Source organism: Trichogramma pretiosum, unplaced genomic scaffold, assembly GCF_000599845.2.
Source record: "Trichogramma pretiosum strain Unisexual culture from Peru unplaced genomic scaffold, Tpre_2.0 scaffold90, whole genome shotgun sequence".
In the NCBI taxonomy this organism is placed as follows: Eukaryota; Metazoa; Arthropoda; class Insecta; order Hymenoptera; family Trichogrammatidae; genus Trichogramma; species Trichogramma pretiosum.
In genome coordinates, this window is record NW_019641031.1 from 100,203 (window position 1) to 122,152 (window position 21,950).

Here is a 21,950-nt window from a genome sequence, read left to right on the forward strand (position 1 = left end):
TGGGTTGTACGAGTCTCGAGACGCGCTATTTTCGAGAAAACGATCGAATATTCACAGCGAGGAGGATTTCCCTTGTAGAAAGGCTCAACTTTATTTTGCACGAGTTTCTATGTATACGTAAGCGCCTTTATGCACATTAGTCGGGGCGTATGCGACGACGACGACGACAGGAAGGACCGTAGGTACTTATAATATACACACACAGCTGACACACGCAAGTAGCTGCAATAGTTGCTACACGCGGTAGTAGGTGACTTTTATTCGACGCGTCTTCTCGCGTTTTGCGTTGCGTCGACTTATTATACGTTCCATATAAGCGCGAAGAAGTTTAATAGGGCCCTTAGAGTCGCGACGACGACGACGACGACGACGTTAATCCCATCAGCGCGAAAGCTCCGCGCGCGACTAGTGCGATGTTTAATATACTATACGTCTGCTGACAGCCGCTGCCATAATAAGCAGGATACGATGCTGCTGCACTGTGTTTTAGCCTTTAATAATGCCGCCTACTCTCGGCTATTGTCAAAAATGACTGCTGCGTCGCGCGGATAGCGCGACACGTTCGTATTGTGCCGTAGACTTCTGTTTATATCACAAACTCGCTTATGTATATATGAACTGCGTCAAGCGCGATATTCGTTTACAACTTTGACCTTTCTAATCTGTACTTATTATATACTAAGCTGATCCTCTTTCAAAAGACTCGTATAAGGTGTACATCCCTATTTTCGGTCAATAATTAATATCAACAACTTAACGTCAGAAATATATCATTCAAAATTCTATAAAAAAAAAAAACTTCAAACTTGACCGAAAATAGGGGCGCACACCTCATAAAATTATGTTATATACCTGGAGTTGCTTCGTTTGCTCGCGTCCTGCTTGCCCGCCTGGAGATTGGGCAGGTCCTTCTGGCGCTTCTCCGTCTCCTGCCAGATGCGCCAGTAGAGGAAGGCCATGACGCTGACGGGCACGTAGAAGGCGGCTATGGCCGTGCCGAAGGTGATGTAGTGATTCGTCTCGATGAACTGTATGTAGCAGGCGTTCTCGGGCACTGTGCGCTCGCCCTCGATGTACGGCCAGGCGTAGATCCAGGGCGGCCACAGCAGCAGCGATATGCCCCAGGCGCATCCTGTATACATCGGAAAAACACATTGATTGTAGCTTTAATTGTTAAATGTAATGAATCGATTAAAAAGCTTTTCACTCGGTTTACACGATAGAAATGTATTTATTTACTCGTGTACGCTATTTCCAATTTCAACCTTTCAATCTGTTTACTTCGTTTGATGTATTTATTTCTACAAAATGTATATCCAACATTATACACGATGATTTTTCGAATCAATAAATATCATTCGATTTATGGAGTGACTTTTTGGCGTCGTCTCGCGGTTTTCATTCACTCGAAGCTCGGACATTAATTCGAATCGATTTTTCGTCAATTGCCTCGCTCAAAAAATGAAAATAAATAACAGCCGTAGCTCGTCGAGATAGAAAAAAACTCCGTATCCGATCGGACGAAGACGCGATGAAAATGGTTTCTTGCATATATGCATGAAACTCTCGAGTGGAGCAGCGGGCCACTAATTGCGCGAAAGAGAAAAAAGTCGCGTTTCGTATATCGGTTAACGAGGCCAATTTGGTTATACGCACCTATCATAAAGGCAGCCTTGGCAGTGGTTCTCTTGGCCCTGTAGGTGAGCGGCCTCGTGACGGAGAAGTAACGATCGAAGCTGATGATGAGCAGATTGAGGACCGAGGCGTTGCTGGCGAGATAGTCGAGGGCCAGCCAGGTGTCGCAGATGTGCGAGCCCAGCGGCCAATAACCCAGCACCGTGTAGACCGTGAACAGGGGCATGGATATGAGGCCGATGGCGAAATCCGCCACGGCGAGACTGAACAGAAAGTAATTGGATATGGTCTGGAGCTGCTTGTCGATCTTGAAGCTGACCATCACCATGATGTTGCCGATGACGGTGACGAGGCTGAGGCAGCTCGCCACCGCCGTGATCAGGATGACCTTCCAGAGGGGATACTGATAGCCGAGGGGCACCTCGACGCTCTGATTGTAGCTGGCCGAGGACGACTCGAGGCTGTAGTTGTACGGGTCCGTCGACGTCGACATGGCCAATCGCTCCAAATCGTAACTCATGACTCTCTCTCTCTCTCTCGGCTTCCTTCGTGTGTACTCTATTGTCGCGCACCAAGTGTACAGGCTTAATAATTTAAGCTTTCCGGACTCGGCTGCGACGCTTTCGCGCGCCTCGGAGGACCGACGGCTGCCTCGTCGACTTCATTTCGGGGCCCCTGCTCCGCTGCTTTCCTATTTCTTCCTCTTCTTCTTCTTCTGCTTCTTCTTCTCCTTTGTCGACGACCTTGCCTGTAATCATTTTATAAACGTTCTTTCTTTAATAAGTAGTCCCTTTTTGCTTCGTAGAAAAATGATTTATTGCATGTACACATCTTTCCGAAAGAAAAAATTGATGATCATCTTTTATTGGGAATGCGTAAATTTCGATCACGACGTAGGCATACGATTCGTCAAGTTTCTATCTAACAGCGGTTACGACGACGACGACGACCCATTACCCGGGCAAGCTTTTCGAAATATACAACAGATGCGACGTGAACTACATCGACGAGTTTGGATTCGCGCATTTTCACGTGGCCGGTGCAAGTTTGGCAGTTTGAAATCAGCGTCGACGAATTACTCCTGTTCGGGCAAGATCCCAATTGCCCCACGCACGATGTGCGAGAGAGACGGATTTTACGATTACGACGTAGTGAAGTGATACAAGTCGATGCTCGGGATAATTTGGGCCGGACACCACTGCAATTGTCTTTGGTTAACCTTTTGCCGAATTCCGTCGATCTACTCTTGAATTGTGGTGCTGATATGTCCAACTTCGTTTTCCCCGACGAGAGCTACTTTGAAGTGAAGTGAAAGTGTTTTTGGCCAATCTCAGATTGTTCGAGACTTTAGCGATTCCTAACGAATATTGGTACGACGATACTAGGTTCACGAGAGAGGCGAAAAAAATAACGGTGAATCCGGGTGTGTCGCTTTACGACCCGACCTGGTTGCGACCGGAAGAAGCGGCAAAACGACTCGCGTACAGGAACTACTACAAGTTTCGGCGCTCAGGTGGTAGGTCTATAAGCTCCCTAAAAGGCACTAAGAGGCATGTACTGTATACATCTTTGTGAAAAAATATCAAGTAGATTTTTCCGACATTGGGCACTGTCGATGCCATTCTCGAATGCGGAATGATCATCGAGCAGCTGATGAACCAACATTCATGGCAATAAGCAATATTTGGAATATTTTTTAGATATGTTGTTAATTGACGTTGCTCTCCAAATAAAAATTGGGGTTTGTCTTTTTTATTGTCCAGCACACGACTGTTATTTAACCAGCCTTTTTTATTATTCGCCCCCCCCCCTAAGTTTACAAAAAATTATAAAAAACCTCTGAAAACTTGTATGAATATTTTTATTTTTCTTGGGCTTGAGTATACCGTTAATCTTTGTTGTTGACAATTAAAAATGATTATACATACGAATCCGAAACTACGATTTAGAAAATTTTCTGGATGCTTATTTTTACTTTTAAATTTGAACTAGCTATCACTTTATTTCAATTGATATCTTTTCCTAAAAAATGTAGCATCCGCGCACTGAATGCACATATACCCATAAATACCTGTGCAAATACAAAGTTATGCCTGTTGATTGTTTTCTCGATACACACTTTCACTTTCCGCCTGAAATGAATTACGTTTACGAACGTTTTCCCGAATTACGAGAGCAGGCAAAAATTGAATGAAAAATAAACCTAATCGAGTCGTTATGACAATGACTTTTTATCAATTGAGCGAGCTTACATACAAATGATGGATGAAAAAAATGATACGAATTCTATTCTATGGAGCAATTTATTTATTTTAATGCTCGTAGATCTCAATTTGCGCATTAAAAGCCAAGAGGGAAAATAAATGAAGTTAAAAATATGCTAGGATTAAGCGTTTTGTCGCATTTGATGAAGAGTCGCGCTATCGCGACTCTATATAGAGAGAATAATAAAGGTCATGGTCTCAAGTAGGATTATTCTTATGACTACACTTTGCTACTTTCCTTTTAAATTATGCATACATTTGACATAGTGCCTCAATTTCAGTATACAAATTTTCTATGGAAAAAGTTTTTTGTCACACCAACGACTTTTTAAGTCGCAGCTGGGATAAAAGTCTCTCTCTCTTCGTCATAGTTCTGGGAGACTCTAAATGAAATTTAATATAATAAAAAATTCATCGCCGAGCTTGCAATAGAAAGTATATAGATCGTTCAAAATTAGTTTCTTCTTAATCGAGTTAGCGAGCAACGAGTTGCAACGACAGAAAAGTCGACCACCGTACAAAAAAAAAAGAACGAAGGAAATTTCCATAGGGAAACAATCGCCGAGCGAGAGACAATGATGATGCGCAGTTGAATCGTTAATCCCAGCTTTCGAGCGAGTTTTGCGAAAACAACGTCGTTATCGTCGAACGTCAAAAATTCGCCTTGAGATCGCTGCGGCTTGGCTCCGAGGAAAAATAATAATAACAAGATCTCATTTTCCTCAACCCATTCGGTATAAAAGCCGCGCGTATCGCTCAGCTAGAGCATACAGCGGAACAAGCAACGGTTCAGCAGTCCCAAGTAAAAAAAAACCCCAATCAACTATCAACATGAGATTCATGTCGCTCTTCTACATCGCCCTGGTGGCCATGCTCGTCGTTCTCGGCCAGGTCAGCCAGTCCACGGCCCAGAGGCAGTGCCGTCACAACAACGACTGCCCGAGAGGCCAGCACTGCATCATCGGCCGCGGCAGACCCCATGGATTCTGCAGACGCAATTGATTGCGCAGCTGCGTATAGAGTCGCAGCGCTACACGCACTAATGGTAATTATTTTCATTTTTTTATTCTCGTTTTCTTAGATTATACCAGTTTTCGACGTCTTTATTTAAAAAAAAAATTCTCAAAGACTCCGTGGCGACCTTTATTTCATTGTTCTTCGGGTTACCACGGTACCTTTGAGAACGATAGTAAGAGGAAATTTCTGAATTTTTTTCACACATGGGTGTCGGGTATCTCTTCGTTAGAAAAAAGGCGAGATTTTAGTTAAAAAACTATTTTTTCATCTCAAGCTGAATACTTTTCACATTTAGCTCATATAATTTTTTTTGCGCATCTTTTTTCGTAATGAATGAAACATGTTAATAGCTAAACGAGCAAACGTGTGTTATTAAAAGTAAACTCAAAATTTAATTAATAAAAAAAAAATATAAACTTTTATTAGCGACATGGTGAGGAATTTTAACAAGTTTTAATTATTTTTTTTTACAGGTTGGAACTAAAAATGCCCAATTGACAGGCTGGAAATTTTCAAAATTCTTAATAATCATCATTTGATCGTTTAAAAGTCAATGTATTCGAGTGCGTAAAAATAAATCAAAATACGAGCAAAATAATTAATGACATAAGAGAACTTTCATTCCTTCCCTTACTTTCCTCGCGGCGCAAATATTATGAAATGATAATTGTCGTTGAGCAAACATCGACTCGATAATTCGAGTTCAAAACGACCTTATACAAGTTCGTAATGCGCGTCTTCTGGGAAATAAAAACACATTTGCCAAATATCGAGTGGTAAGATCTGGCACTTGATAATTCAAATTCACGGAATCGATCGGTATTACATACATCGCTTGATTTTCCGCCTCGGTCTTTTCATAATCTCGCCGCGCTGTGCACCGTCGCGGGCGAAAATCATTTTACACGCGATCGAGTTTGTGCATTGTAATGCCAGGCCGTGTATATATTATATATGTGTACCGGAGGCTCTGCGTATACATATCGCGCAGCCAACGTCTGAATATACAAACAGTTTTCAATCAAGAGGTGTGTTTATATACCGTATGCATGTAATTGAAAGGTATATACACGTAGCCGCCACCGCCGCCGCCGCCGGTGTGTGTGTATGCTTTTGTGTAAATAGATGTGCGCGATGTACACAATTTACGCGATACATATATACATACGCAAGGAAAACGAGAGCAAAATTTAATGCCTCCCGATAAATGTTGGGCTGCGCGTGTAATAAACGCGATGCGCGTATGCGTTCAACGAACTCAACCAAAGTCAATAAAAAATCCTAGCGACGCGTTTTTAGTTGGGACACGATCTTTCGGAAATTCAATTTTTTTTGTTGTTGCTTCCACGCGTTGGCGTAAGCGGAACAAAAAAAATGTTAAATAATTTTCTCGTCTCGCGCGAGATATATATATATAGACGCGCGGTTCATTTTTCTCGCTCAATAACAGAGAGAGAGAGAGAGAGAGAGAGAGAGAGAGAGTGCGAGCGAGAGAGATTTATTAACCACTCGAACGCCGCGTTGCATTCATGGGCTTGTATTGTTTCGCGAAAGTATAGGATTCGAGTGACATCAATTCGCTGGAATTCGAGTTCGCTTCTTCTTTTTTTTTTTTTTTACAGCGGCTGTGCGGAGCGATGGAAAATATGTGTATAATACCAGCACTAGTGTGCTGCTAGTGTGCGGCTATGCGGCGCTCGGTATGCGCCTCTCGATGGCAGTTAACTTATAAGAAGTGACATTTTTGTTGAAAATGCACAATTTCTTTTATGCCCAGCAGCGGGTCTTGCGCAAAATTCTTCTCTCTATACTCGTGGATTAAGACTTTTATTTTCGTTAGAGAAGAAGTCGCGTAAAAAAATAAATAATAAAGATGAAAAATAACGTAATTTTATTTTTCTCTTGCGAATTTTTTCATTTATTTTTTTTTTTTTTTTGAATTCGTATAGAGGAAGAAAAAATTAGATGAAGCTCTTATGAATATTTCATCTTCTCTGCATGAAAAAGAAGCTCGACATCTTAACTTTTAAGCGTTTACAATTTGGTTAGCACTAGTCCTCTACGAGCGAAGAAAAAAATATCACTCAGCCGTGGTGTATACGGATATATTTATGCGTAACAACGAACGCGATCGGAAGCTTTCATCCATCCTCTTTAATGAAGCATAACAAAACGAAGCAGATTAGTTTGCGTCGCTTTTCGTTCGTGCCAAGGGCAATTATCTATACGTTGTTGCTTTTTCGCTATTATATACTTATTTCGTCGATTCGTATACCGAATTATACGACTGCTACACGGCTATTGTAGCGAGTTATCGTCGCGAGCTGTTATACACTGAAATATCAATATTGACCGATGATGCGAGTAGTAACGGGTCGACGCTCGTGTTTTGCTTTTTTTTCTTTTCTTTCTTTTTTTTTTTAATCAAGATAATACACAGCGTAGAGAGACCAGTGCAGTGCAGCTCGGCTCACTCATGGGGCAGTACAGGTACGAATGTAATCATACGCAGCAACGTATAGGTGTGTATGCGTGTGCTGCCGCTGGTGTATACGCCCGTAGGCAACAGTTCCGCTGCTGCGAGAGGAGAGGAAGCGATGCATTAATAAACGACAGCAGCAGCAGCGCGACGCGCAAATTAACAAATGCAATATTCATCAACGCGCGCGCGCGCAACAACCAAATTCATTATAATTATCATATTTCATCGCGTCGATATCGCGCGTAATTATTTTTCACTTTGTCGTTGTTTTTTTTTCTCTCTCGCCGGGGTTATACTTGCGCCGCGTTTATATTTATCAAAGAGAGGAAAAACACGTATATAATTTTCCGTTGTCGTCGGATCGCTCCGAAATTCGAATCGTGATTCACGATTATTCATATATTATCAAAAAAGAGCTATTGTATTAGGACGAATAGAGAAATCCGAGCTAAGTCGCGCTGTTCCGTATTTATATTCAATCCACGCACACGCGTCCGTTCCACAAATTACTCGGCGGGCCAGCCCGTATATTACATTATAAACGAATATAGAGCCAGTACATCGCCAGCTCGGAGCTATGTCGCTCGCTCGGTCGGTGTTGCAAATTTTTGCTCTCTCTCTCTCTCTCTCAAGCTATGCAGTGCCAAGATACATTTATGTATATATACAGACCTACACCCCCGCTGCGTGACTAATGAGTTGCAGCCAGTAGGCTACATACACAACATGGCCCAGCGGCCATTAGTCTTATTTAGGCGCGCATACAGAGGATAGATACACGTACTTAGTGAGACAAGGATGGGTCCGAAGCGGTGCATGATCGCGAGCTTGGAAAGAGTCGTCGCCTCGACGCCGCTCGAACTCGTTGCTGCTGCCGTTCTTCGCCGCTGCTGCTGCTGCTGCCTAATTGGGGTGGTTCCGGTCGATCGGCGCCCCTGCTGCCCCCGCCGCCCCCAGCCACCGGATCCACGTGCCGATGCCGATGATGCCGACGATGATTATGCATCCTCTTTTTTGCTGCTGCTGCGGCTATTGTCGTTGTTGTCGTTGTTGTTGTTGTTGTTGTTGTTGTTGTTGTTGTTGTCGCTTGTTGTTGTCGCAATCCTCCTTCTCTGCTGCTGCTGTCGCTAGATTAATCGCGCGATCCAACTCGTTGACACCTCGAGGCCTGCAGCAGATATATACATAGAAAATATATCGTACGTGACACATGTGTACATATTGCAGCTGTAGCATCGTGCATAATACGTGTAAAGTTATGTGTACAATATGGGTGTATACGCGTGTAACGCGCCCCGCGACTGATTAAGACGGATGACTTGGGAAATTATGATTGTTTGCTCGTTAAGTATAGTTTTCGAAATTTTGGCTTGCAGCAGCGTGCGATTAAATTATCTATATAGTAGTAGCGGGGATGTACTTGCGGATGTTTCGTAGCTCGCGTCTCGACCCCTAATGCACATCCACGCGCGCGGATTTATTCAGAAAAGTTTTTCCGCGAGGAAGCGAGGTTTTTAATAAACTTTTTCTTTCAAACTTGCTCGACGCGTAATGTTCGTTGTGGCTTGCACGTAAACTAAAATTTTACACGCGTTAAGGAACACGAGCTACGCAAAAATGTCTCGCGAGTAAACGTAGCGTCAGAAATAAATTGAACTCGTGTATACGCCTGTCATTACGATATAAAGTATCCGCGCGCATATATATGCATTCGCATTCCTTATATACATAGTGCTCTATTCGAAGTGTGTGTCGCGCGCGAGAGAGAAAATAAGCGTTATCGAGGCGCGAGGAGAGACAGAGAGTAGAATGAAAAAGTGAGATGAACATTTTGCTTTGTTTCCTCTATTTTCATCCTCGAGCTTTTACTGCTCGGCAGCTCGAACGTCGTCGTCGTCGTCGTTGCTCCATATTTCTCCAACAGCAGCAGCAGCAGCAGCCACTACATTATACTCGTTATCGGTTGTGTAAGCGGAAAAACGATTGAACGTCAACACTCGCGCGCGCGCGCGAGGCTCGAGTCTGTGCAATATTATACATTATGCAGCGCGCTATATATACCGAGAGATGCGCACCAATGCAAAAGTTACACACACCCATTGACCTTATGCCTCAGCCTATATACCCGCGATGCACATGTATTATATATATTCCGCATCGTTGTTTCATGCGTTTACGTGCGTGAGCGAAACGGCATTAGCGCAGAAGAATCGTCGTCTCGTCTATATCGGCTCTGTACGCGCTCCAATTCAAATTCAAAGTACGTGTAATAGTGTGTGTAATGATATATTTGCGCCTTTAGGGATGCCCGAGCGATACAAAGTGCTCGGCTGCGACGAGTCTATTCTCATCGTGAGTTCGATAAATATAATTACAAGATCGCGCTTTGAGCGATTATCAATTCATTCGATGATCGCCAATGATCAAAAAATGACCATTTGTAACGTTTTGAAATGTATCATCGATAATAGGTTTGTTCTGGGTGATTTTTCTGTAACAATTGTGATACAATTTTTAATTGCCATATTAAACGAATTGACCACGCCGCTTTGAATCCGATGATACTGCTTGAAGCCGCCACCGTTAGATGGCGAGGTACCTTATATGTGTAAATCTGCAAGTGGTAAAGTGAACACAATTGTATAAGTCAAAGCTGATCGCGGAGATGGGCCAAAGTGACACCGATGGTCGGGCACTTTTTCGTAAAAGCACGACTGAAAGATTTACGCGTGAGAAACATGTCTGGAAATTACTAGTTGCAATATAAGTGAGATGCTAAAAGCGATCAAGGAACTCGTTGCTAGACTGCAAAATGCTACTACAAAATCACAAGCTACAGTTTATATTTATGAAAGTCTTATTGAATAATGATTCCCCGCCATAAAAATAACAATAACTAACGAGTAATGTAGTGGGATGCTAACGGATTCATCGTTAAAGTGTAGTTTTGAGTTTCAAGTTTTTCAAGTTCGAAAATCGTTTTCGTTGGCCAAAAACTAGCTCCCTAAAATATTCTACATTTTTATCAAGGTATTTAAGTACGATGAGAAGAGGGTTGTTCGGTATTAACTAATACGCTCGTGTTACCTAACAGAAAGTGTATAAACGATGCGATCTACTAGTTGAACCTTATTGGTTAAGCTTCTTATTGAACAGGCGCATTTACGATTTATTGCTTGTTCTACAAATGATCGGATCCTCTTCTAAACTATTAAAAAACCTACATGCTCCAGTGAGCAACGTTGTCCAAAGTCCTCTACATCGTCTCGGGCTCTTTCACGCGCCAACAATTTTTCATTCCTAATTGAACGTACTGTCGCTTGCCTGACAACTACACAAGATCATTAACTCCATTTGGCATACGATGCGATTCCTGATTTTGTTCGGCATATCGGAGAGTCATTTTTCACGGCAATAATCCTAACTCACGTCATCTTCGTCCTCATCCAGCGCATGGGAGTAGAACTGACCCTTTGCGAGTTTATCAGACGCAGCGCACAACTGGAGATCCGAAATAATACGAGCTGTTATAAGTTGATATCGTCCGGGATCTCGCACGACTAAAAGCACACCCACACGACGCGAGTTTATTTCATTTTCTCGTATATACGAATGCGCCTGTTGCTATAATAATACATACATGTGTATAGGTATATACAAGCCGATAAAATGAAATAAATATAAAATATATACAGAGAGAAGCAGCAGCAGCTATATTGACGTCGATCGGCAGCTGGCATAGCGACTTACACACGTAGCGCGCATTTATTTTATATGTAGGCAAACAATATTATATACAATCGAATGTAACTCGGGGTACTTTCGACTACTCTCTGCAAGCTGTAATATCTCGGCTATTATATATACCTGCATTAATGTATTTGCGATGCAACGAGAGAGAGAGAGAGGCTCGTTGTAGAACAGTTGCATTTATAAGAGGAGAACTGCGCGCTGGCAAGAATGATCCTTTGAAACGTTATGCAAACGTCGAGTGCCGCTACACAAGGGGGTAGGCAAAGCCGTCGTCGTCGTCGTCGTCGTCGTCGTCGAGTGTGTGGCAGAGACGTAGCAAGAGAATGAGAAACTGTATTGCGCTCTCGCTATGTGTGCCGTGTATATTTCCTCTTTCTCTTTCTCGCTCTCTCGCACTCGCACACTCGCAAAAGCTCGACGCCCTTGTTAAATGGAGCACATACCGAGCATTACTTATGCGGTCAACTGCTGCTGCTGCTACAGCTCTGCAAGCTTCCTTCCCTCCCCCCCGGCATTCGATACGACTCTCTCTCTCTATGCGCTGCGTATATAGATGTGTGTATATATTACTGTGCACCTGCACAGTGCGCATGTACTTATATAGGCTATACACGAAAGTACGATGCTTAGTCCTGTGCTAAATTGGACCTCCGCCGCCGCTCGGCGTTCGAGGCTTTTCTCCATTCTTTCACTTTTTTCCTCTCCTCTTGACGTTTTGGCGTACACGCTGCTGCTGCGAGCTGCTGCGGCTTAAGCTTTTCGATATAAAGTATCTTCATTATTTTTCGAATTATTTTTTTTTCGCCGCGCGTCTCGGATATTGGAATATCGAAGGCAGCTGCGGCTGTGTACGCGCGGACACGAGTTGATGAAAATTTTCATCGATTTCTATCTACAATGCTCTCTGCTCGCGTATATACTTTGATGATTCGAGCGTAATACACGACTTTCGTGTAGCGCGAGCGGCATAACCGCGATGTATTATATATTAAACAAATACCAAATGTATGACGCGAGCAAATAATACGAGAAGAAAAAAAAATTACATCCGAAGCTTATGTGGACCATTCGGATGGGTCGAAATATTATGCTGAATCGACGCTGCTCGATTTTGCACGGAGAAATTGGCAATAGAAATTCGTCGTTTATCGATGTCGTCGCACAGAAAACAAAATTAAAAAAACAACGGTTTCGTTATCGAACTCGTTTTGACGAGACTTTTTATCGGTGAGTGCGTTTCGCTTCATGAATCTTAATTCCGAAATGTGGTATATATACGGTATACGCGTATTCTATGGTCGATATACGCATATTTTCCAATCTACATGAAATATTTCCTTCTCAAAATTAATGGCGCAGCCCGAGAAGAACTGACGTAAATTGATTCGCCGATACGTGCGCGTCTTTCGCCACTCGATATTTCTACTACACGTATACATCGAATGGTCAATCAAACGTATATACCGAATTCAGAAAGTTTTGAGTTCCCAAAGCCGTGGTATTGAAAAAAGGACGAGAAAAATTTAAAAAAAAATATTCGCACGAGATCGCGCTGTACGTTACATGCGGAATATCTGAGAAAAATGTTATTTTAACGCGATCTATAATGATTTCGCAGTTAAGGGTAAATAAATAAAGGAATGAATTTGTTTCGATGCATTGTCGTTGGGATTTTTTCGAACGAGCCCGGAAATAAATTGTTTCCCTCTCTCTCTCTCTCTCTCTCTCTCTGGGATGCGTCTGAGTGACTACGTTTTACATTATGAATTGCTGCTGCCGAGGTCGCAGAGCTTCGAAAAGCGAGTGCAGTAGTCGGTTCTATCGAGTCACAGGCTTACATCATATAGGTACATGCAATAAATATATATATATAGCCGAGCTGCCAACTAGCTTCAGAAACTAACCGGATAGGCGTTAGTGATAGAGCAGTGGCCTGTGTATATATATGTAGCCTTATATATATATATATATATATATGTATTTAGTCGCAAAAGCTCTCACCGCGCGCCGCTGCCCTGGACATTTCGGCCCGAGTAATAATTTGCCGCGCAGCGGACAGTCGTGTCTGACATGGAAATTGTATATATGTGGAATACGTGAAATTGCTTTAGGAGCTTTTCCTCCTTTTATTCCGTTCGGCTCTTCGAATTTTCGAAATACCGATACACACACAAGTAGAGATCGATTCCGCGTCGTAGTTTGCCAATGAGCTTTGAAAACAAAATCTCTAGCTATATACAACTTTTGGGGGATTACCGTCTCTTTTAATAATAACGGACGAGAGTAGTCTGCGATTCGATTAATGCGAGAGGGACATTAATGTAAGTTGGCGCGTGAATCGCGTATGCAAGATTTATACTCCGCTTCTCCCAACTCGAGCGCGCGCAAGCTCTTCGCCAGAGATGACTGAATTTTATTACCGAGACCGAATATATACGTATATCGGATCTATGTATATACCAAACAACAATATCGTTTTCGACTTTTTTTTTCATCAAAAAGAATATAAATCTCTCTCTCTCTATTCGGCTCGGGTGATTCGCGCAAAAGGGGGGAAAAGAGAGAGGGAGAGAGATTTATCGAATTAGTTAGCGTGAATCATCGACTAAAGTGCACGAACTGCGAATAATATATTTTTTTTTTTTTCATTTTTTTTGTTTTTCCGTTGAGAGAATCAGAAAGGACGAGAGAGGATTAAATGGAGCCGATCGAATTGCCATAGATATTTATTTACCGATGGAGCGTGCAGAAACACAAATGATATAATTAGATTGGCTTTATTCACCGATATAATACTGTGTAATACGCGGAGTTAAGAGTGAAATCATTTTTCGCAGGTTAACTCGAGCTTCGAGAGATGATCCGCGCTCACTGCGGGAAATATCGATTTTCTGTATGGTAAAATCGAGTTAGTCCATCTCTAGCGCGCGCATATCATCGGAGGAGCGATTCATCCGATGCCGTATTATTATATTTTTCTCCGTCCGACTCCGAAGAAAATTAATTTGCGATGCAAGCTCCGATATATAGCAAGAACAAGGCAACTCTCTCGTCGAATCAATCTCCGATCCAACGAGCGCGCATATACAGTAAACTTGAAATTAACTTGTCCTACATTATTGTACATAGAGTTATGCTAATCAACTGTTGGGGGCGGGGGGATGACGGCGAAGAGAGAATCGATGTCATCGTACTGATTAACGATGCGGCAGCGTATCGACCTTATACACGGCTTTTTCGCCATAGAAGCGATTCCAATTACATTTAAGAATAGACGAGTGCGGCGTGTAGAGGAGAGAGAGCTGGAGTTGATTTTCGTCAATGCGGATGAAAAGACAACAGGGCGGAATTGCGTCCGAAGCAGTAGGAAAGCTCTCGCAGTCATGCAGCTCCATGAGTAAAGCAGCAGCAGCAGCAGCAGCATCCTGTACAACAAGTTGACTCTGCCTTGGGGATCGAGTAACTGTATTGCATATACAAAGGAGAGCAAATGTGCGGAGGGGATTGGGTTAAACCATCAAAGCTCGATCTATATATGCCGTTGCGTGTCATGCACAGAGCAGCTACCCCATAGTCCAATTGTCGTCCCGTAATATGGCTGGTTGCTGCGTATATAAAGTCGAGCTTGCAATCAGGATTCGAGCGTAAAATATATATACATGCAATCTGGCGTTTTCTTACTTAACGAGACGAGGTGAGCAATATAGACGCGGCCCCATTATAGCTGTGCGCGGATCAACGCGTCGGAATTCGCGTCTATAATGGCATAAAAAGTGCCTCTGGGGTAGTTTGCTTAGGCTCACTTATTAATGAGCTGCTGCTGCTGCTGCTGCTGCTCGAAAGAGAGAGAGAGAGAAAAGTCGTGTGTCGCATCGAGGGAGTTTTAATGCACACCCGCAAACGAGTCATATCGCGCGACGATGCTCCGTGCCTTCTCTCTGCCCTATATATTTATCTGTCCGTATAACTAGTTTCGCCAACGGCCAACTGAATCTTTCATTAGCATACGTCTGTCCGACTCGCTTGGCGCGATGCGATGCGATGCCACCGCTGCACTGCTGCCGCCGCTGCACCGCCCTCGCTTTATTACATCAATGTGATCGAATTTTCGAAGAAACGACCTATACGCTCCGTATCGATTCGAATTGTCAATCCCGTTAACTTTTTTTCCCTGAGTCTAAACTAAATCATATTAAAACGGTTGATAAAGTGGCAGTGAATATGCGTGTGCTTTATAGTCGCGCCCATTGGAGCCGCATCGGAGGGTATAAAAGAGTAGCTATTACAGCGCGCGGCTTGCCTAAGTATACAGCAGCGCGCATGCAGGTAGAGAGACGAGATGTATAGAAACGCGTTCTACCTAAAATGAGATTGTAGTATTCGAGTGTGCCGCGCATACTGCAGGTGAATTGCGAGAAGAGAGAGCGAGTATAGCTCTAGGCGAGGCGAAGTCGCTGCCGAGTTTCAAGCTCGCGCGTTCCATTCTATTGTATCTAACTTTCCCTAACCCTTTGACGCAGCTGCTTCTCTATCTTTTGTTCTCTCCGCAGCTCTTATATACACACACATACACACACGTTCCATGCAGGAATTCGCATTGTTCCGTGCGGCCAATGTGCTGCTGCTGCTGCTCTCTAACTGATTTTTAAAGCTCCATCGAGCTTTTCCGATGACTTTCATTTCCTCCACTCAACCCTATTTAATGCGCGCGCGCGCCAGATTATGCTAATATTGTAACGTTGTTTTATTCCTACTCTTCGTATTTGCTATTATATTATATTATCTAAGTTTGGTATTTTTTTTAATATACAACGTTACGAAGCGATGTCTATATATTATACTAGTGGCAACTATAGTTGCATATGCTGAGCGACTGAATATAACGAAAATTACATATGACATCGGTGTAATATTTTTTTCAGCCTTATGATATTAATAATAGTAGCTTCAATGAGTATCACAATAAATCTATATTTCAATGAGTTTTTTGTGGAGCCGTCCAAATTATTATTGGGACAATCAGTTTCCATGCTTTGTGAATGATACAAAAATACCAGGCGTCGCAGAACAAAAATTTGGTTGATACATTGGTAAATTTAATTTAATTCCCAATTTAAGTTCTATATGTTCGGCGTATGTAAGTCGCAGCGGCGAGCTTGCAGCGCACGCGCAACTGTGGGTGTTGTTCAGTGTGACGGTTGTGACTTGCGACAAGTTTGAATCGACCCCGTTCCTACGCCAGGAACGGCCTTGTTCTTGGCAACGGAACAATATTTTTATTAGTGCAATGGAATAGAAAGAAAAACAAATGACGAATTTGAAGTTGAATGGCATCGAAAATGGAAAACGAAAAAAAATGAAACGACTGGCAACTTCTTTAAGTTTCAGTGTACGTAAAATTATATAGAAAATAATTGCTTCCTCGTAGAGGAAGTGATTATTTACCAACAAATGTCTGTATGAGTTTTTTTTTCTCGGCCTTTTGGCTAACATAGAAGTGTAGTAACCGATGCCTTTTGTTAACATTATTTTTTAAGAGGAAGCTCTTTGCCAATAAATTGGCAGCGGTTTTTTTTTTTTATACTTTGCCGGCTAGGTGCTACCGCACCTCTTGATGTCATTTAAAAATTTATGGGTAACAAAACCTCGATTTAAAAATTTATGTGTGACGAATTATTCATACGGTTAAAATTTTAAATTAAACAAATCGCAGGGTACGTACTTTTTAAAGTTTGCCAAACACAATAAAATATTCATGAGTAATACCTTCACGTGTGACATAGTAAAACATTTATTACATAAAAACAGACTTAAAAAAGCAGCGACGACACGCTCTCCTCATCTACTTCGTATTCGGTGAAATGCAACGATTTCAAAAAATAATTTTCAACTAACGTTTATTTCATCACGAAAAGCTAATAATGACAGCAAAAGTTTGTATCGATACTGACGGGGACAAAAATTTTTTTTTAGCCAAAACTGTATGGGAAACAAATTTTACCTGGACAACGAGAATTATGAAGATTACTTTTTTATACCCTTTTCAAAAAAAGAGCATACAAATAATTGGAAATATTTTTCTTACTTTATATTTATTCACCTTATTTACTGTCACAGTAAGTGATTGAAGGATTTCGTTGATTTATGATGAGTTGAAATAATTATTATCATTATTCAAGATGTTGAAAACCGACGCAATCTCACGAAAAAATCAAAAGTTTAGCTCAATCATGGTTGAATGTATATTTCAACTAACATGTTACTTTGGAATGATTTTTTGTTACTTGCGCATGGTAGTATGCAAAAAAAAAGTAAGTGATATGTTTGTTTATAAAGCAAATAGATTGTGCTTTAGTGAAAATAACGTAAATTAATTTTTATTTATCAAAAGATTTATGCTTGTGTATTACTGATGGTGCAAATGTGGAATTTTAATTCTCAAGACGCTCAAGCGATCCTGTTTAAAACGGTGAAAAAAGGATACTACATTACCAATTTTCTGGCGGGTAAATATCAAGATTTGTAACTTTGTGTTTAGAATTGATTTATCAATTTGGAAAATTTTTAGTGTCCATGATTATTTTATGCATTAGCTTTGGAGTGTCACCGATTATTCTTCCATCTATTTTAAACTGGTTACTTCCAGGCAATCAGACTTATGAAAAAACTCTACCGCTTCGGAATTATTTATCAGCGAAGATAAATTTTTTTATCAAATTTTCACAGTCCAGCTCATCTCATTATTTATTTTTGGTTTATTGATATGCTCAATAAATTCTTTTCTATGTATTAGTGTAGCGTTCATTATTGGCGAAATTCATCTATTGGAGTAGGCGAAAGCTTGAAAAATTGATTTCGGTTAAATAAGGTTTTTATGATCATCATTTTTTACAGATACATTTTACATAAAATGGAATTGACGCAAAATATTAAAATTTTGATTGATGACAACAAAGAAAACATATGGATTTATGAACAGCTCCAACATTTTGTTAATTCGCATCAAATGTGTATTGAGTAAGTATAATTATTTGAAACGACTCTAATAAATTAATAAGTTATATTTTAGGTTTCACAAAACCGTTCGTGATATAAGCGATATTTTAATATTTGTTGTAATATTTGGAGCATACTGTACTCTTATATTGACGTCTACCTCGGTATGTTTCAAGTCATTTTATAGATTTGAGTTATTGAATTTTAAGAATAGAATCTAGAATAGACAAGGTACATATTGTTTTTAGATGGTAATCTTAATGGAAACAGATTTAGCAGGGGCAGTCAAAATGTTATTTGCGTTCTGTGTTGTTATGTGTATTATAATTTTTGCCTGTGTTCCAAGTCAAATGTTGAAGAATGCAAGTGACGTTCTGTCTTATACTTGGTAACTTTTACACATAACTGACGGTCATGAAATTTAAATTCAGCAAATAATCTTCAATTTTAAGCTATGAAATGAATCTTCAAAGTTATCCTGTTCAAGTTCGGAAAATGCTACTATTCATAATGGCAAGGACTATGAAACCTTTCATTTTAACTGCTGGACCCACAATTGAATTGAATTTAGAAACTTGCAACACCGTGAGACTTTTTTTCTTTGTTCTAGCACGGATTTTCTTGTGACCATTTTTAATTCAAATAATTGTTTCTAGGTAATCAAATCTTCTTTGTCATATACAGCAGCCTTCAGATCTTTTTACAGTTCATTTTAACTTTTTTCCTCTCTAACTTCGCATTTAAGACACGCTCTTCGGTGGTATAAATCGCACTTTCTGGTACTTTCTGGAGTGGGGTTAGCGCACGAGCGCAGTGAATGTGATAGGCGCGACGACATAACGCATTCAACTGCCTTATGATGCCGAACCACAAAAATACACGCAGCCCGAAACATACGCGCGAGGTTTAACTTTATTAAACAATTTCTCCGCCGAATCACAGCAATTTCAGGGAATACATGAAAAAATGCATCCAACTGCATTCGCAACTAGAACCGAAAAAAATTTGATTGATATCCACATTTGAAGTTCTGTGAAATTAAAAAATTCTCACACCAAACTACAATAATTTTTTCAATGTTATTGAAGAAAAATGCAACTTTCATTAAAAGTTCATATAAGTGCATAAGGGGTGACAATGCAGATACCGATTAGACAATCAGCATTCCGTCTGACAAAAATAAACAAAACCTCATAAGTTTTATGCAAATCGGCCCACCCGTTCACGAGAAGCCGTTGACACAACAAGTTGACAAAAATGAGAAGCTACAGGTAGAACGACTTCGCTATGCTCAGCATAATTAAAATCACAAAATGTATCAAAGTTTTACTTTAAGTAACAACGAAGTTGATATTCTGGCTGTAAGAGAAAACAAGCCAACAATATCGACCAACTATATTATAAATCAGCATGAATTCTTTGACAGTATTTTTGGCTAATATCACGAATAAAACTATGTTCAACAATAATCAAGATTATGGCGAAGTATACTACTGATTTTTTATTCATATTAGAGCAATAAACATTATAAATGCCAATGAAAGTTTTATTTTTGACTCAAAGTACAATTTAGAACAAATACTGTTATTTTTTTCTGTTGAATCCCTTATGCTAGATTTGTTTATATAGAAAGGAATGAAAAGAAGGAGTACGAAGCTTTTTCAAAATACATTCATCGAGAATCTGAAATATTTTTCATTCATCGTTTGTTAGTCGTCAAAATTTATCCGTCAAAATTCCTAGAATAATTAGGGCCTCGTAGAAGAAAAGCGAGCTTTAAATTCGAGCTTTCATAAGTTATTTTATGTTGATTTCGTTCATAAATTATTAAGCGGCTTTGTGGATATGCAAAGAGAACACAGAGCGCGGTATTCTCTTTATTTGCATCGGCAACGAATGTAACGCAAACGTATGTATGTAAAGAATATGCAAGAAAACAACTTGAAAATACATCCGCATTCGAAAATGAGCAATTCAAATTGTCTTTACTTTTTGATGCTGTCATCAAAACTCCGTGATAACTTTCACAGAAGAAGCTGAAATTTTTTAAATTAAGAAAGAAAAGAAACGAGTACAACACACGTTAAGATCATTACTTCGAAGTTCTCTGTACATCAAGTTCCGATGTGACGTTACAAAAAAAAAAAAAAAAATAAAACAGATATTACAGATGTAATTAACGAAAAATTCAAGTAGGTACTTCAAGTTGGTCGTAACGTACGGGTTGTTGCCGGCGAAAAAACACCGGCGTAGAAATTTCGCTCGTTTAATTGAACAGGGGTCGTTTAATTTGAACAATCTATTTTTTAGGTGAACTCGCAATTCAATGACATCACGAACTCTCGAAGATTGTTTCTCGCAAAAATGAGTCGCTACTCTAGAAAAGTAAGAGATAATACTTTTTACTTCGCGAGTAATTGTTGTTTTTTGTCGCAACTTTCTTGCCGTATCGAACAGGTTTAGAAATTTAATTGTTTTTTTTTTGTAATCATCGTCATCATAATTACAGCAAAACTTTATTAGTTCAATTAGAAAATGGGGATACAGCTGTCATATCTAAAAATCGAGCTGTGTCAAACTTGCCCCTCGGCGTTGAATTTTCGATAATACCAGTAGAAAAAATTCGCAGCTATACCCGACTCTCTACCTTTACAATTGTTTTATACTATGTAGTCAAACGCGTTTCCATCGAAGATTTTGATTTGTATACTTGAAAAAAGGATGAACTACTATTAATAAAAAAAACTGGATTCTGTGTAACTAATATTAAGTGACAATAAATTGGCGAGACTTGAATTAACCCAGCACTCTCGACGTGACACCTTACACCTAAACTCGGACTGTTCTCATTTGAATTTGTTTATCTTTTACGCGTCGCGAAGGAGTAAAACTACGAGAGGTCTCTGTTATCCTTAGGATTGTTGTTCTAAAGTAAGCGAAATTACAATAAAAGTATAAACAGCATCGCTGAATCGGCCAAAGACTATTGTCAAATAACTTACCAAAAAACAAAGTAAAAGAAAAAAGAAATGGCCAAAACGAAGGAAGAAAATTAAAGAAAGCCCGGTTTTTTTTCGAAATAATCAATCGTTGGGCTACGCAATAGCAGCAGTAGCAGCAGCATCGGAGCTAACAAAAGGAAAGTGGGTCAGTGCAGGCTCTCTTTCTCTCTCTTACGAACAAACTCTCACCACCAGCAGCGGCATCGGCTATAATTATATATATACGTATTTACTCCACCCGTGCGAACGTTCTCCCTTTCTCTCTCTCTCTTAAAACCTCGCACGCGCGCGGGAGTGAATGGCGTAAACAAAGCGAATTATTATCGTATAGCCGCCACGCGGCGACCACCACCGCAGCTGCTGCTGCTGCACAATATGGACCGCGTTTCAACCCCCGCTGCCACCCGCGCGAAAAAGCAGCAGCAGCAGCAGCAGCTCCGATGAACGAAGAGCAACGTACCGACGGCGCGGCGTATCGTCGTGTGCAACGAATTCGAAGTGTATACGTTTTTTCTTTTTATCATCGAATACATTACACATATTATTCGCGTGAACTTATAGTTCTGGCTCTTCGTGCTGTATATAATATACGCGTACCGGGATGGAGGTCAGCGAAACCACTTGTTCGGTTTGAAAAAAGCAGCAGCGCCGACCGACCGACCGACCGACCGCGCCTATTATAATAACGTTCTCGCGAGCTAAATATCGATGCTATATATTACTCTCGTGCGCGCACGCGGACGCGACGATGCGGCTCTTTTTCTTGTTTTTTTATATCTCCTGTTTAGCGCACGGTTAATT

The 21,950-nt window shown here is 40.7% G+C and overlaps 1 protein-coding gene across 2 annotated transcripts in view; it reads right to left on the bottom strand.

Annotated features, from left to right (window-relative positions):
* LOC106657596 (muscarinic acetylcholine receptor DM1) overlaps window positions 1-21,950 on the bottom strand; it is a 30,104-nt gene that overhangs the window by 5,573 nt on the left and 2,581 nt on the right. Inside the window, exons 1-3 of one of the 2 annotated variants that reach the window (XM_023458048.1) lie at window positions 8,183-8,423; window positions 1,657-2,383; window positions 853-1,132 (exon numbers count right to left, since the gene is read on the bottom strand). In XM_023458048.1, coding sequence (XP_023313816.1) covers window positions 853-1,132; window positions 1,657-2,155 — 779 coding nt within the window. In that variant the 5' untranslated portion in view covers window positions 2,156-2,383; window positions 8,183-8,423. Of the gene's footprint in view, window positions 1-852; window positions 1,133-1,656; window positions 2,384-8,182; window positions 8,424-21,950 lie in introns of those variants that run through there. The other variant, XM_023458049.1, reaches the window with a different exon arrangement.